Source organism: Sander lucioperca, chromosome 22 (assembly GCF_008315115.2).
Source record: "Sander lucioperca isolate FBNREF2018 chromosome 22, SLUC_FBN_1.2, whole genome shotgun sequence".
NCBI classification, from domain to species: Eukaryota; Metazoa; Chordata; class Actinopteri; order Perciformes; family Percidae; genus Sander; species Sander lucioperca.
In genome coordinates this window covers 12,454,650-12,467,699 of record NC_050194.1, presented here as the reverse complement: position 1 = coordinate 12,467,699, position 13,050 = coordinate 12,454,650, and the positions used below count along the sequence as shown (strand labels likewise).

The 13,050-nt window shown below is 39.0% G+C and overlaps 2 protein-coding genes across 6 annotated transcripts; both read right to left on the bottom strand.

The window, feature by feature from the left end:
• Positions 1 to 533: 533 nt before the first annotated feature.
• Positions 534 to 2,835, bottom strand: crp1 (C-reactive protein 1). 2 transcript variants are annotated; one of them, XR_004896371.1, is made up of 4 exons: positions 2,604 to 2,835; positions 2,392 to 2,470; positions 1,270 to 2,274; positions 534 to 1,196 (listed from the first exon to the last, which is right to left on the bottom strand). XR_004896371.1 is itself a non-coding variant. In XM_031291316.2 (3 exons), exons 1-3 carry the CDS (start codon positions 2,604 to 2,606, stop codon positions 1,664 to 1,666), a joined length of 693 nt encoding a protein of 230 aa, XP_031147176.1. In that variant the 5' UTR covers positions 2,607 to 2,835; the 3' UTR covers positions 1,269 to 1,663. The 2 variants fall into 2 exon arrangements, 1 of the variants encoding a protein (XP_031147176.1); XM_031291316.2 differs by lacking the exon at positions 534 to 1,196 and having other exon boundaries at positions 1,269 to 2,274.
• A 785-nt stretch (positions 2,836 to 3,620) lies between these two features.
• On the bottom strand, positions 3,621 to 11,520 carry stub1 (STIP1 homology and U-Box containing protein 1). Of its 4 annotated transcripts, none has more exons than XM_031291311.2 (8): positions 11,371 to 11,520; positions 10,354 to 10,579; positions 9,967 to 10,165; positions 9,413 to 9,578; positions 9,193 to 9,268; positions 9,010 to 9,066; positions 6,254 to 6,370; positions 3,621 to 5,506 (listed from the first exon to the last, which is right to left on the bottom strand). In XM_031291311.2, the coding sequence occupies exons 2-8, from the start codon at positions 10,465 to 10,467 to the stop codon at positions 5,381 to 5,383; spliced, it is 855 nt and encodes a 284-aa protein (XP_031147171.1). In that variant the 5' UTR covers positions 10,468 to 10,579; positions 11,371 to 11,520; the 3' UTR covers positions 3,621 to 5,380. The 4 variants fall into 4 exon arrangements, with proteins under 4 accessions (XP_031147171.1, XP_031147172.1, XP_031147174.1 ...); XM_031291312.2 differs by having other exon boundaries at positions 11,240 to 11,507; XM_031291314.2 differs by having other exon boundaries at positions 10,354 to 10,565; positions 11,371 to 11,507.
• Between the last annotated feature and the right edge of the window lie 1,530 nt (positions 11,521 to 13,050).

Here is a 13,050-nt window from a genome sequence, read left to right as displayed (position 1 = left end):
ACTGGAAACTTCTCCCTCGTCTCTGCAAGGAGGTCACGATGGTGGTGCAGGCAGGGAGGATGAGTGCACAGAGACATGGAGACGAACAGAGACGGCACACTGGAACTTAGGGTTACTGTGTTACACTTGGATGGAGAAGATCTGACCTTAAGCTTATTCTGAGGGGGGTTGTTAGTGAAGCAGCTTCAAATGACTTGAGTAACATGTAACCTTACATCTTATTCTGTCTGTGCAACATGGTTTACTGAGGAACACTGGAGACAAAGGCCAATAAGGAAGGGTCACAGCAGCTTTCTGTCTTTCAAAATAATCTTCTGAAAAATGTAATTTTATCAATGGAGCACAAGCATTACAAAATCAATGAAAATGGCAGTATGCGTGCAAGAAACCGTTGGATAAGTGAAACTTAATTTGTGTTTTAAAATTTTCCTAAATAAAAAAATAACTCCCCTTTTGGAATTATGTATACAAGTTATTATTCCTTTAAAATGTGTAAAAAAGAAAAGATGATTAAGAAAAGGAAGCTGCACGAGTTCAAAGACGAAATATTCTCTTTAATTACAAACATTATTAGTTATGCACATGGCAAGATTTTATTTCAGACCCAAAAGCATTCTTACATCAGTCGAAACATGGAAAATTCATGAGTGAGTACACTAACCGAAGGCAACATTATGGCGATGGATATTAAACATGATAATTGTTATTTGTCTCTGAGTGCAGTTAAATCATTAAGTCTACAGTAGAATTAATGTATCTCCCAGTTTGCTGTTTTATTTTCCCTTTTACATCCTCATCATCAATAGCATTGTACAAAACAAATGTGTACTAATTGCATGCATTATAGCAGGTTTAATTTATATATATATATATATATATATATATATATATATTGTTGTTACAATATGTTCAAATCAGACAAAAAGATTTTTTTAAATCAATTTTTACCTGTACATTTTTAAGTTACAGTTACATTGCAGTTGATCATTTAAATGCATATTATTTGTTGAAATTTGCTCTTATAGCAGCAACATTTTAGTCACTTTTTGGTAGCCTCGTTTATAACCTCAGTTCACAACTATGCCAAATCACATTAGAGGATGCATGACAATGCTTCACTTGACAGAGTTTCTGTTTGATATGAACTAGTACAGAGTGCCACCCTATGGATACATTTGGCACATCAACATTTTGTGCTTGATATTTACCAGATTGTTCTATATATATATATATATATATATATATATATATATATATATATATATATACTATAAAGATGAAGCTTTGAGATACAAAAAGGACTAGTTAAAAAAAACACAAACATTAGAAGAATGATATTGATCCTAAACTATTTAGCAAATGGTTACTGATGCAAAACAACTGACTTCTGTGTACCACCAAGTATTGGCTTTTGTTGCCGGTGCATTTTGCTGCTGAAGATAGTTACAGGTTACATAGAGGAGCATAGTCATCCTTTCTATTTCCTTTACCTATTAAGAGGTTCTTCCTGCAACATTGAAACAGAGACATGTGGACTTTATGGAAGAACAGTTGAAGAGCCCTAACATAAAGGAACACTGTATCTAAGAAAGAAAATTACACATATCAGTATGAGTCCAACACAGACCTCTAAATCCCTCTCTGCATTCGACTCTACATTGAGTCAGTCATCATCCACCACCATCACGTTACCGTTCAGCTCATACTCCATATTGCCCCAGTCAAAGATGTTGCCCTTGGGGACCTTGTGCCCATAGTGCCAGGCCTGGATCATGCTCCTGGAGAGCACAAAGTCCCACATATTCAGATCTGTTATCTCCCCTACAAAGCTCTGCACGGCCTCTAAACCTCCCAGGTGTTTGTCTGGGTCCTGGCCCAGGAGGACGGTGCCTTTTGGACGGATGCTGTGCCCAGGTTTGTAGACCTGGTAGGTGCTGCGTTTCCCTTCCACCCAGAAAGCAGTGAGGCCCGTGCGAGACTCCCAGGTCAGGCAGAGGCTGGTGCGGAAGGTGGTAAGGGGCGGCAGGTGGAAGAAGGTGCCGTCACCGCTCATGTAAAAGGAGATGCGTCCGTCTTGCTCACGCCATACGTTGAGCTCGTCGTAGTCAGCGGTGCGGTAGGCGAACAGGATGATCTGACGTTCTTCCGGCAGCTCAGTGGCCACACGCATGCAGAGAGTGAAGGCCCTCAGCCCCATCTCCTTCTGCGGGATCAGGGCCACAAAGCTAAAGTCTGTTTCATAAGGAAACACCAGGACTTTGTCGCTCAGACCCACTGGGGCAACACAAACAGGAAAGATAGAGTTAATAAGACAATAAACAACATATGGTATACACCTGAAGCTGAAGCAAAATGCATTTTTTTGCTAATGAAATTCTGTTAAATTCATACCTTGGGTGGCTGAGGAGAGTGTCAGAGACCATCCAAAGACACCAAGTACACCCACAGCAAACCTCACAGTGTTGACACTCTGTAAACACACACAAGATATCCATTATCCTCTGAGAATATCCCAAAAGGAAGTTCTATGCATCTCTGAACATATCTGTCACATCATAGACCAAATGATTTGAGAAGTTAGAAGAAGGAACAGCTTTTCTTACCATTTTGATGTTGTTAAGTTGTTCCTCGATGTTGCTAACTCAGTCCCACTTGCTCATGCCCCGTGCCCAGTCCTCTTCCCTCCTAGCACAGGCCATGACGTCAGCTCTTCAAAGGACGCTCTGACAATAGGCCTGGTGTGTGAAGGCTGGGTGACACTGTCCTTTTACATGTGACTGATGAAAACACACACTATTTCACCTACGTGTATGTGTGTGTCCATATCACTAACACAGTGTTCACATAAAGGTGAACCATCTTTGTCAGAGCTGTTCTTACCTATTTACAGTCAGAAGGGACAATGAGACTTATTGTCAATACTGACACTTTAAATAGGCACATCATTTCATGAGCACGTTAGGCTTTAAATATCTGCATTTGTTTAACTCAATGTCATATCTCAGAGCAATACATTTCTAACAGTGTCACTTAACAGTGCATAAAACAACAGGAACACCTGCAGTAAACATCAACCGTTTATCCTTAACCAAGGATACATTGGCTTCATGCTGAGCTAATATCAGCCAATATATAATAATATAAGAAAATACATCGGTCTGGCTGATTAATCAGTCAAGCTCAGATACAGATGTCATGTCTGCTTTCATGAAGATCTGACAATCAGAATGTAAAGAGGTTTTAAGAGGCTAGACAGTCGCTGTCTGAATTGCAATCATTGAAAAGGTATGCAATATGGCAGGGGGAAATGTGAAATAACTCAATACCAGTTAATTGGATGGATTGGATTGGATTTTATGTGTAACAAACTACAGACTCAAAAGTAGTCATCAAGTCAAAAGAACAAATATTAGCTTCACCAAATTAGCATTTATCCCATGCCTCATGTCACATATTGTCCTGCAAAGCTGTATTTTCTTTTGTAGTACAGCTGCAATATTGGTCATATGTTGGAAACCATTTGATTCCTATTCATGAATTTCTAATGAGCAGCAGTACAGACATCTCCATACTTGGTATCTCTTTAATGATAATCTGGTGTCACAAAGACAACAACAAAATTCAAAGTTCACGGTTTAATGGGGACAAATGAAATCTGAACCAAGCATTTATGTTATCAACATATCTACATTTAATACAGTTTCTCAAGCACTAGGATTTCTCAAGAAAAAAAAAACAACCATATTTTGTCAAGAAATATAATCTGAGATACACAAGCAAATTATTTACACTGCCTGCACCCCAAACACTAACAGGCCTAATTCACCACAGACGCACAGTCGGCCAAAAAAAAGGTAAACTAATAGCACTGAAATTAAAATGTGTGTTTACAGAGTATGCCTGTGAACCAGCACCCAAAAAATTTGGACTGAGGTATTGATGAAAAAAGATGGATTTCTTCCAGCATTTCTAACATGGAGGTTGGTACAGTGATGCTAGCAATCCTCAAAGACCTGCAACAAAAACTTAAACTTAGTCTCACACTGATGATTAGTTTACATAAGCTGTTGCAATCATTTTCTTCATAACTGTGACACTAAGGAGAAGGTGCGTAAAATGAACAGCAATAAGGTGAGAACACTGAAAACCATCCTCTTGCCTTTTTTTCAATTCATTTCATGCTTGATGATGATTGCAGGCAAACAGCACAAGCCAAACACAACGTCCAAGCACACATTGTTTCTATGAACGACACAGACCATTCTCCAAAGCAAGTTTTTAGCATCAACCCCAAACAGCTTATGTGATCTATCAATATTCAAACATTTTCAATATCCAGCAATGTGAAAACTTTTTTTGTATGCAGCGGCCATTTTCAATTTATTTTCTGCATCCAGTTCAAGGCCTTGCTTCTCTTGAAAACTTTTTATTGTCCTGATAAAAAACATTTTTGAATTACTGTAGGTTATGCCTAAACCTAAAAAGTACATTATGTATACATTTAACTCATTTAAATTGTCTGTAATGTGATTGATATGCAAAGAAAAAAAAAAAACTAACAATCTACTCAAAAACTTACAGTATGGTGACATGGGTGGGGATGTTTGGAGCGCCACCTGGAGGTGGAGACGGTACTTGATTCCTACGACTATTAATCAATTATCAAATATTACAATCATGTAAAACTTGCATATAAACTAGTCACACTCGTTGAGAACAGGTTTTTGGCATTTTAGGTACCACTTCAGCAAATAGCAAGTACATTATAAGTGGGCAAACACTCCAATGTTTAATGAAAAATAATTAAGAAATACTAGAGTCAATGCCAAATAAAAGGCCAATCTAATGTAATCAACCACCATTTGTAATTATTTTTTTTTTGTAATTTTTTTTTTTATTGGTGGTTTTGTGAAACACTGGAGTGCAATGCTGATGCTTTCCAAGGATTCTGGCACTCAGAGAAAGAGAGAGGCAGAGTAGGGAGTGAGCAAGAGAGACCTGAGAACGTGGCCCCTTATTTTGAGTAAAGAAGGGAGTCAGGTTTGAGACACTAGATACAGCATGACAGAAAAGAAAGAGGAAGTAAGGGAGAAAGGCTAGAAAGAGCAGAATGAAGGGGGTTTTAAAGGGAGCAGCAGGCCATGAACATCGAGCCTCAGAAGGTAGGAGCGGGGACTTTTACAGCAAAGATAAAATGTGGGGAGGAAGAGTCAGACCGAGATACATGGCTCCCATGTGGTAGTCCATAGTGTGGCTTTTCCTGCTTGTGTAAAGTACATATCCAGGCAGGGGGTGATCTGTTCTCTATAGTCTTGTGTCATCCAGGTTTTGTGTTGAGTACTGGGGTATGATGAAGACATAGGAGGAGGTGCGGGTCCCTTTAGTAGTCTTCCACCCAGCCGTTCTCCTGGATAAAGGCATCAATCACTTCCTTCATAGCCAGGTTTGGGATCAGCTGGTCCTGGGTCAGGGGACTCCTGGTGACTGGGTCAAAATGACCCACTCGCTGCACAAGAGAGCAGGTTAAATGCTAGTGTTAGCCACTGTGGTTGTATTTTATACATAATATAAGCAAATAAGACCATTTTATTTGGGTACAACCACACCCAAAATACAATGTTTCATTTAAGTTTACAATCTGCAAGTTACAAGTGAACCAGGGCTTGTAAAACTATTTCATATGGGCTCCCAAGAACAGGGAGCAAATAATGGCTACTGTATAAAGATCTGATTCTTATGAGCAACTGAATATCTAATTTTGAAAATGTAACAACTACTGAATATGTTGAACTTTAAATACCACTGAATTTGTAGCACCGAGATATTTTTACTTTAAAAACCACCCATCTGAAATTATGTGGTATGAATTCCCCTCTAGCTTTCAAAAATAAAATATTTTGGTGCTATTTCAGTGGAATTTAAGTTTTAAAATTGAGCATTCAGTAGTGATACACTTTTTTTTTTTTTTATAAATAAGACGATTCCATACAAGACGCTTGTTAAATAGATAGACCTAAGAAATGCAATTCATACAAACCAATCAGCTTTATGTGAAAATTACAGAATTGTGTTAAAATGAGAGTGAGATTGCAGGGTTGGCATTGTGTACAATATGAGAGAAACCTTAACAACCTTATCAGAAGCAGAAGTTAGCCAGTATTTTAACAGATTTAAATCGTAGCCGTTACTGTGTTCTTTGCTAAATTATTATTATTTTTTTTTTAACTCTGCATGCAGCTGACGATGGTTTTACCTGTAGGTGCTCTTCAATGTCCTTGCGATCATAGGTGATCCCACTGGGTGTGATGCAGGGCTCCCTCATCAGCTCAAAACTGATCTTCCCACACAAGTAATCTGGGATCTCCCGCTTCTGAACGGATGAAAAAAAAGCAGCAAGAGTCACACTGATGTAACGCTAAGAGATATATGGATATGAAATCAGAATTGCTAGCATAACACTTTGATTTGATATAGTTGAATCTTTTCTTTTCCTGTTCTTACAGTGTTCATTACAGTTTAATGACAAACTGCTGCTTGGCAATACTATCTACATTAACGCCCTCCGAAACCACATTACGCAGTCCAAGTTTAGATTAAATATTATATGAAAGCACCAATGCTTATACTGAAAATATCATCAAATTGTTAAAATAAAAAGGTACTATACAAAAAAATGGATTTCCCAGTTCTATACTGAACCCCGCAGCCATCACACCTTCAAACATATGATACTGTAAAGGCAGAAATCTCTGAGTTCATCCGGTTATCTGGTTATCTGACCCGCATGCACGTGTGAAAGACACACAGAACACTGTTCTAAGGATGCATGCGCATGCATGAGACGTAACACTGAGCACTCTGTTGTATGGATGTTACAGTTTTTCTCAATTGCTTTGGCACAATCATCAAATAACTATTAAACTTCGTCAAACTATATGCCTTTTTAATGAACATTAGGTCAGTTGTTCACATGACTATAGTCATTTATCATTGCTTTGGCACAAAATGCATTGAGTAAGCATTGCAGATTAAAATAGTTTGCATTCATTTGCTATTGAATCATATTACTCTCAAATGCAATGATACACATTGGGCAAATCCCTACATGCAAAATAGAGCAACCAACAATCACAATAACCTGTCACACATATATAAGATATGTAATAGTTATGTGGTATTGTTGTAAAAGTTGTCCGATGTCTTTAGGCCAGATGATGAACAATTCAACTTCCTCACAATTTAGAGCAACCAAAGCAAACAGGTGACAGATGAGGATATCACAGCAGATTGTTGTAGGGGATGGCTGCATGACGCCAAAAGATTTTCCCCCCGTTGCATTGCAAGGAAAGATATCAGGTGTGATGTCAATAAAATGTTGTGGCCAGACAGAGAGGAGAGATTGGATGACCCAATGAGGTTGAAACATTTGCAGCATATTTTCTTTTTTTCTTGCACATTTTGTACAGTATTTCATGATCATTATGCTGTTGTATATCTTTTTTTCTGTACGAGCTTTCTTCATGTTTTTTCAGTTGGCTTGTGTGTACATATAATGATAAAAGTATAGTGTGTGCCATGGCTGACACAGTACTATTCAGCTGCCTAAACATACAATGTCAGCAACTGGGCAATATCACAGAGGGTAATTTGCATTTTGACTGAAAAGGAACCTTTTGTTTTGATGGCAATGATTTATTCATTGATGGATTCATTTACATTTGAAACAGGAGTTAATTATTTGGATTGAGTAATCACCTTTTGCAGGTCACATAGAGTGATGTGCTGAATGTAACACATGGTGTGAGGATTGTACTTAGAGTTTTGAAAGTTTGTAAATGTGCCAAATCGATTGAGAAAAACTGTAACAGGTTTAAAGGGAGGAACCTAATAAAGTAAACAAGCCAAGTCAGACCCCTGAGCTAATGCATGAAAACCTCTGTAGCCAGGGCTAATAAAACAAAAACACGGAGGCTCCGTAATCTCAACCAGCGTGAACCAAGACAGCACACACTTTTATTAACTTCCATAGTGACAACAGCGGCGCATTACGCTAGCTTCACTTCTTCCGTTTCTACCCACCACAATAAAAGCCCAACTTAAATTCACTCAGAGCATTTTGCTAAGAGGAAACTCAATAAAATAGCTTAAACAACAACAAAATTCTTTGCCGACATTAGATAACAAACCAGTGTATTTCACCTGTGTTTCTGACCACTCAGGACCCAAGAAAGAGCAGTTTGAGTGTGAAGTTGATTAAATGAGCGGTTCTCGAGAAAGCTACAAGCTGCAATGCCACAGGCCAAGCAATCGGCCCGTTCCGAACAGGCATGTTTTTAACGGGCACTGCACTATTACAAGACAATCACTCTGTTGGCAGTCAGTGTGCTGTCACTTCAACTGACAATTACATGACAACTAGCTCAGTTCAGTCAACAACTATCTATAGCAAGGATAAGAATTTGGCAAACATATAGTGATGGTTACCATAGAAACAGCTTGGGCTGGAAACAGGACATAACTCTCTGTCTATCTATACGTGTATTTTTCACAGATTGGCGATTACAAACATTAATGGTAGCAGATAATTGAAATATTCAACACAGGAAAATGCAGAAATAATGTCCACACTCTGAAAAAAAAAAAAAACAATCTGAAAGTAGCCGTCATAACTGCACACAAATCTGAAAGTGAGCTTGAGTCTATTTCTCTTGTTGCTATGTCAACGATCAAAGAAGATGGTGCGAAGTAGGTGTGTACTGTTAGCTAAGATGCATTTGTGTGGGTGAATGTGATCAGTGTGTGCCTGTCTATTTGTTAGCCCTGTAATGGATGACGGTGACCTATCCATGACGTTTCCCTGTTTATTGCCCAATGCATGCTGGGATAAGCTCCAGTCCTCCTATAACAGTAATAAGTGGGTATGGGAAATGACTGACTGAACAAATTAATACAATTATAAACTATGACATCCTCAACTGATAGTAATAATGACTTAATTTTCATACTCACTTTTCTTTTCTCATCCACTTGAGAGAAGAGCTCATCCATGTCCATAAGATACTTGTCCTAAGTAGGTCACAAGTCCATGTTACCCAACATATTCATGAATATTCAGTTAGAATATATAAAAGTACTATATTTGTTCATTAAAAGCATGACAACCGATAAGTCCAAAACGTATATAAAACGTACATGTTTTGATGCAATCTTGGCAGCATCGCCTCCATTTTGATTGTCGTCCTGTTTCTCTTTGTATTCTTCAAGTTCTCTGCATAAACAAAGTTATTATAAATTACCTCCATCATCCAGGACAAAATAATGATACCCACATGACCCATCATTAGAGTTATTCAAGAGATCATTACCACACAAAGACAGCACTCTGGATATTTGACTGCTGCCGCACACTCACCTTTCCTTCTCAGCAAGTATGAGTTTAGTCAGATAGGCATGCAACTCGTTCTCCTGGTTGATGCGCTTGTCCTCAATGCTATTCCAACGTTTCTTCTTTGCAATGCGCAAGGCGCTGGGGATGTCATCTCCAAAGTTCAGCCTCTGTTCTTTTGCCAGATTATAAGCTGTAGAAAACACCATGACAGAAACACTGCTTCATTATTAAAGTGTTTCCTACAGTTTTCTTTCCTTCGGGCATCTCGTTTAGATGTATAAAACTTTCCATTCCTTTCACTGTAGAATATTATGTTTCAAATGATAGAAACCCTGACAAAGCATGCAGTAAGACATCCCTGCAAACATATGCCATACCCATAAAGTGCCTCAGAGCAGAAGAGCTGATATAAGAGCCACTATACCACGAGAAATTGAAAAAGAAAGATGCATGTGGACTTAAAAAGTAAAAAAAGTACATGAGTAACACAATTTACTGCAATTTATGAGCAAGCTACTTTTACACAGTACCACAACACTTTGCACAGGCTTCACCATCTTATAGTAGTTTGCTCTGACCTTTCTGCAGGTTGCCGATGGCCTCATCATAGTTCTCCAGCTCCAGGTGACACTGGCCCAGGAAGAAGTGGGCCTTGACTGACTGGCTGTCAAGCTCCAGCGCATGCTTACAATCTGCCAGAGCCTTGTCATGCTGCTGCAGCTTCACATTGCAGAGAGCCCTGTTGGTGTAGTACACTGCCACCGATGGATTACGGTTCTGGGAGACAGGAAATACCAGACAATACACATGCACTGTAACATCATGGCACTATAGAGTAGGCTTCACAAGTAAAATCCATCCATTTGATTTCTCTAACAAGGACAATACTATGTTTTAATGTGTTTTAGTTAAGAAGATGCCACTCCACCATTGGTATTATTTCTTTTACAATGACGGTTACTTACAATAGCTTTACTGTAACATGTAGCAGCCTCCTGGTACTTGCGGCAGAGGAACAGCCGGTTCCCCTGCTCCTTCAGCTCCTGCGCGGTGGAACTCTTCTCCGGGCTGCCGGCCATCTTCTCCACCGGCTCTGCGGGGCCCGCCTCGCCCTGCTTCCCTATCCTGTTCCCCGTCTCTTCGGCTGGCTGACAGGTCCAAGAATGCCCTGTCCTTCCTGAATTTCACAAACTAGATCAGAAGACAATGTGCATATAACGTTATGTCAACATGTAACGCTTGCATTCACTGCAATACACCTGCAATGCGCGTCTTGGGCGAATTAGGTGGAGTCCTTGATGCCATCCAAAAGGAATTCGTTTAATTCGCTGACTGTGCACACAGCTCAAAAATACAGCGAGGTGGCTAGACTGCCGGCGAATTAACTATTCATGTGGCGGACATCAGTGGTGACTAAATGAGCAGCACAGCTAGCAAGCATTATACTGTACACTAACGGTCCCTACCGTTAGTGCAAGGCTATTAAACGTACACCACTGGTAGCCTATACAAGGCAGTTAGCTAGAGGTTGTAAACAAATAATTGTACAATTATTATTGGCTCACTAACATTTGAGATAAAGTTGTTGTTGCAGCAGCAGGCATAGAGACAGAGTGACAATGTCGTTAACTTTAGTTAACAGCAAACAAGAGATCGGTGCTTAGCTTGATGTTAGCTAGTTAACGTTAGCTAAACTAGCATAGTAAGCTATGTTGTCGATTTACGCCGGTCGGGCGTTTGACTAGTAAGAGGACAGTTTTACCAGCTCGGCTTTATTACATACAGTGGCTAAATTAATCAGCAGCTGATTGAACAATATGTATTACCCTGAAAAATCTCACATTTAGCTACCTCAACACCGCTAAGCAACCTCAGAAAACAGAAATTAGCTAATGCTAGGTTAGCTTGTCTGCTACACAGCCTACTGCTACTTCCATGCAAGTTAGGGTTTGTCTATGAGATCCGCGGTTTCCCCTCTTTACCTTATAGAAGTAATATTACATCCAGGTGAAACAGATTTTATATGATTTGATATCTTAAACGATATTTTTTTCCCCATACGAGCTGTCATGACAGGTTGTTGTTATGCTGACGTCAAACGCTTACGCGACGTCAACGGAAGCCGAAAATACTTTTTTTTTTCTCGTTACAGCAATCTGCCAGAATAAAATAAAGACAAGTTGCCGCCTACTACCTAGAATAATCTTTTCTTTCTTAGGAATATAACTAAAGTGAACATATAATGAATTTCAGTGTCCTTGATTGACCACAAAATGTGTAAAAAGTTATTTCATTTAAACCATTTGATAGCCTAATGATAATGCTCCCATGTGAATAAACTAGAAAAGCACCACAACACAGTTATCGCCAGCAGATAGCGCTCTACAATCAAAGTTTCATCTTAACCTCAAAACTGACACTAGTGCAGATAGATAGATAGATAGATAGATAGATAGATAGATACTATTAGATAGATAGCCCTAGGGCAACTCACTATTGTGTGCCAAAATATTACAAACATTTTATACATCACAGATAACTTTTTTGGCACTACATGACAATGGTCTATTCATCTGTAAGAGGCATTTTCAAGAAAAAAAAATCTGATTATGATCAAGAATTTAGTATATATGATCAGGTCTATCCCACCCACAGAGCGATTCAACCACACACAGACATATCCATATATGACCTTTATAGGCCTTTATAAAGAGAAGAACATTCAAGTTTAGCCATGGAGGAATTAGTGATGCTGTGACTGTGGACGGGGTCACTTTCATCCCAGCCTGTTGGGCCTCTGGGAAGGCTCCGCACAGAGATCAGCGTGTGAAGATTAAGGCACATCCCCTGAACAAACACACTGATAAATGTGTAAAGGGGGCCGTTGAGCCGCAGACCCACCAGCACTGTGTCCCCAGCTGTGTTTACCTATCTCCGCCAGTCTGGTCCCCTGATCCCCCAGAACACCCACCTACCTAGCCAGCCCCTAGTCCCATCTCTGTAAAAATGGGCTTTTAGACCATAGACACAGACTGGTGAACTTTTTTGCCTTTATAAAGTTAAAAATGATGGATACCAGGCCTACTCATTTATAGGTCACAAAAACACAAACGTCTACCCTCTTGACATACATGGGGTAGACGCAATATATGCGATACACAATAGTTTCAACTAAAACTGAAAATTATAACCTTCATTAAGTTAGCCTACACTTTATTGTAGTCCTGTTATATTAGACTGCATTGGTTTAAGCTAGGTGTAACAAATAAACTAGTAACTGAGTGTAGTTTATGACAATATATTTGTGACTTAATTCTGAGTGAAAGTTTACTAAACATTTCATATTTGGTAGATATATATTATCATGCAAAGACTAATTTAAGCAATACATATATTTACATGTTTGCTGTTATCCACATAAGTGCATGATAATACCAATGAATAACTCAATTTTACCCAAATTCCTGCTCCGTGTGCTCCCAAATCCATGGACACTTGTTTACATTCTCTCTCTTGTTACAAAAATTTGCTTGCAAAAAACAATTCCCATAATGCAATCAGAATTATAACCCAATTATCATTCAATAGTACTAGTTTGTTTTAGCGCAAGAAAAACACATCATCAAATAGGGGTCATATTGGTTTGACTGACCAAAATCCAC